The sequence below is a fragment of the Cynara cardunculus genome (genome assembly GCF_001531365.2).
Source record: "Cynara cardunculus var. scolymus isolate 2C chromosome LG 2, CcrdV1, whole genome shotgun sequence".
NCBI classification, from domain to species: domain Eukaryota; kingdom Viridiplantae; phylum Streptophyta; class Magnoliopsida; order Asterales; family Asteraceae; genus Cynara; species Cynara cardunculus.
In genome coordinates this window covers 61909444-61913468 of record NC_037529.1, presented here as the reverse complement: position 1 = coordinate 61913468, position 4025 = coordinate 61909444, and the positions used below count along the sequence as shown (strand labels likewise).

At 36.6% G+C, this 4025-nt stretch overlaps 1 protein-coding gene across 1 annotated transcript; it reads left to right on the top strand.

The window, feature by feature from the left end:
* Positions 1-526: 526 nt before the first annotated feature.
* LOC112506767 (xyloglucan endotransglucosylase/hydrolase 2-like) lies at positions 527-1729 on the top strand. The gene is made up of 3 exons (XM_025111025.1): positions 527-844; positions 944-1137; positions 1271-1729. The coding sequence occupies exons 1-3, from the start codon at positions 563-565 to the stop codon at positions 1665-1667; spliced, it is 873 nt and encodes a 290-aa protein (XP_024966793.1). The 5' UTR covers positions 527-562; the 3' UTR covers positions 1668-1729.
* Positions 1730-4025: the final 2296 nt, after the last annotated feature.

Sequence of the window (4025 nt, the reverse complement as noted above, 5' to 3'; positions counted from 1 at the left end):
GTTTGTTAGTTGATTGAAGGGTACTTTTCTCTTTTTCTATTAGTCATCCTGATTTGAAATAGATTTACATTCATCTATAAGATCCATATCAAAAATAAAGTGTCACATTGAAATGTGTTTAAAAATTTATAAATATTATAAATCATTTATGAAAGTTATAGATTAATAGGTCATAATTATAATTTTCAGGTTTGGTACTCAGAATGAAAATAAATAACAGAATATAGAGAAGAATACATCAATTATATGCAAGTCGACAAAAGAACARGAATAAAATAAAAAAATATGTGCAGGCATCACATGCACTTGTAAGCCAGGAATAAGGTAGGAAACGGTGTGGAGAACAACAGTTGTGTTCCAGGCAAAAGAAGAAATACATGAGTTGGCACACGTAAATGATCAAGATTTCCAGAATACTTTAAGATTGCCTAGTTGACTTCCTTTTGCAAAACGCGGGATGGTTCCTCCTGAAAATTGTGAATGTAGCCACACCTATATAAACCATTCCTTCCCACAAATCTAAAACGCATCACCTCTCTCTTTCTCTCTCTAAACATTACTAATGGGACAGTCAAACCATTCAYACCYTAAAGCTTGTGCAGTTGCTCTAACAATTTCATATCTGATAGTAGCAGCTTCCGCAGGAAGTTTTTACGACGACATTGACATTACTTTTGGAGGTGAACGTGCTAAAATACTCAACGGTGGTCAGGATCTCACACTTTCGCTCGATCAATGCTCTGGCTCTGGTTTCCAGTCCAAGCATGAGTACCTCTTCGGTAGATTCGACATGCAACTGAAACTAGTACCTGGCAACTCTGCTGGCACAGTCACCACATTCTATGTAAGTACTATCATCCGTAATAGTCTCGAATTTTATGATCACATTTATTAATGTCACAAAGTCTAACAAAATCAATGCCTTTGTATTGAATCACATCAGTTGTCATCACAAGGTRCGGGACATGATGAGATAGACTTTGAGTTCTTGGGCAACTCAACHGGAAACCCTTACACAATCCACACCAATGTGTATTCACAAGGGAAAGGAAATAAAGAACAACAGTTCCACCTATGGTTTGATCCCACTGCAGCCTTCCACACCTACACCATTGTATGGAACACTCAAAGAATTATGTAAGTCTCTCATGAAAAGTACATATTTTGTCCCCAGATTTTCACAAACGCTTCTGTATACTACAGGGACGTTTACACTGAATGAAATGATAAGATTCCATGAATATGATCTTGAAAATCTCTGGTTTTGCAGTTTCTTGATAGATAACATACCAGTGAGGGTGTTCAATAACCATGAGGCTTCTGGAGTCCCMTTTCCCAAGAGCCAACCCATGAGGGTGTATGCCAGCCTGTGGAACGCAGATGACTGGGCAACCCAAGGTGGGCGTGTGAAGGCAGACTGGACTAAAGCACCCTTTACTGCTTCCTACAGGAAATTCAATGCCAATGCCAAAAGAGTTGGTCCTAATTCAAAGTCAACAAGCTCCGAATCTGACAACCAGGCATGGAGTACTCAAGGACTTGATGCAGATGGCAGGAACAGGATTAGATGGGTGCAGAACAAGCACATGATCTACAACTACTGCAACGACCGCAAACGGTTTCCCAATGGTCTACCTGCTGAATGCAAGAACTCTAGATTCCTTTAACCGTAAGCTAGATCTTGGTTTGCATATTTCATTTTCATCTTTTGATTGATTTCTGATCTTAAGACTTAAATATTCTTTATTCTTTGTCCTCGATTCAAATTATGATTATAAATAAATATACCAAAGTGCATACATATTTTAGTTGCTATTCTTCAACCAAAGTTTCCTTCGCTAAGTATTGTTTCCAACGGCCTACTTGGGATTAGTCCGTCRGTGTCTTAGAATTGTTACACTTTTTGTCTTTACAATCATGTGTTTAATTACCTATGGTAGTAGAATCATAGTTATAAAACGYWGTAAACGATGTGATGACGAAAATGAAAATAACAATTGAAATGAGATAAAGACGAAGACAAGTMTGGAACAAAATCCATATTTGCCTAATTTCCAACCTGGCTAAGGGGGTGTTTGGGATTGCTTATTTAAAACAACTTATGCTTTTTTGTAAAAGTGCTTATTAACTTATGTGGTATCAAACTGGAGTTTTGTAAAAAGTGTTTGGATTAGCTTATAATGGTACCAAAAAGCAATAAGTTGATAAGTTGGTTTTTAGTGTTTGGCAAATTTGGCTTATAGATGTAAAATTACCAAAAAGGTCCTCCAATCAACCTCCACTGTTCATCGTCTCCATCCTCACTCCAAACCCTATTTTCTCCAGATTCCTCTCCATCAGATTCCTCTCCATCCTCATCATTCCAACCCTATTTTCTCCAGATTCCTCTCCATCCTCATCACTCCAACCCTATTTTCTCCAGATTCCTCTCCATCCTCATCACTCCAACCCTATTTTCTCGAGAACCTCTGCATCGGCGAGTTTGCACCCACCGTGGAAGAGGTTGTCATCGCGATCTCCTGTSAGTGGTTTCTCCCCGAGAACCTCTGCATCGGCGAGTTTCTTGGCACCGATTTCCGTCTCCAAGACGACATCCGTCTCCAAGATGACATTCGATTCGATTTCTCTGGTTTGATTCTCTGGTTCGATTTCACAAAACACCCCCGAATCATCAGTCGGTCGCTTGAGGAAGGTAAGGGTTAAAATGGTAAATTGTAAATAAGTTGATTTTGATAAGTCAGGGGGATTGACTTATCAAAAACGACTTATTACCGGTTTGGTACCGGTATAAGCACTTTTTTTTATTACCCAAACACTCCAAAATGACTTATCTCCGGTACCCAACTGAAATAAGTTAATAAGTCGTTTTGAAAAGCTTACCCAAACACCCCCTAAGTCGCCAGAAAATTGATGTATGTTTTGTATTCATGCTGCATTTGTATGGGTTGTGTAACATACAGGTCGATCTCAGGGTCGAGGCAATGGACTAAACAAAGATTTGTCGGCCTGAATCCAATTGATGGATAGATGATTAAAGTAATTAGAAAGAAACAAATAAAGAAAACAAGAAATGAATGAAACAACAAAGGAACCAAACAAAGCGAGACAAACTACATATTAATGGTCCTTGGGTAATGTCAATTCTGATTTTCAATAATGGTGAGGATTTCTTAAGCAAAACTAGTTCAATCTGTCTCTTCCGAAGTGGACAAGTTTTCTTGAACCAAAACCCACATTTACTACCACAATATGCTAAAGTTAAACACATTAACGTTAAAACAAATATTTTTGCCGATCTCTATCTCTAATTTTTCATGTTAAGTGAACACTTAACTGAAATCAATTAACCAAACACTAACTTGAGCTAAGGAAAAATCAATCAATTGAATCTCAATGTTAACAATTGGTCATTACCAAAACATCGACCCAAAGCGACAATTATCCAATCAAAAGAATGTCGAACTAAACACCAAACAACGAATTGTTTTTAAATATAACTTCACTGAACATTAAAGGTGGGATAAACAAGCAAATTAATCACGACATTAAAACAAAATTCAATAGAAAGCATAAATGAGAAATTAACTAATAACTATGAACATATGTTTGAGGAATCTTGTAAAATTCTTAGAAATAATAGATATAAAGTACGGAAAAAACTTGAATAAAATCATGTGTAAGAGCTCGATTTTCTTAAGTTGTATTTGGACACAATTTTCCTTGGTTTCACGAAATTCACTTGAGGATAACCTCAAATCTCAATTTCAATCCTCGCATTTGTTTCATTTTAAACTTAGAGAATCGTAACAATTCCTAAATCGAAGTCAAAAATATTAGCCCATTAAATGGAAATTACTAGAGTATTAGTGGGCAGCTAACGAGTTAAAAACGACTGATAAGCATGGTTTATTACATGCTTAAAGTACCTATTTCTTATGTTTAATAGGTAGATTTTCATAGTTTATCCCAACCTTGAGTCATTTTTACTTCCTTATTTTCCATTTGTTATGTTTGGAGCTAAATGT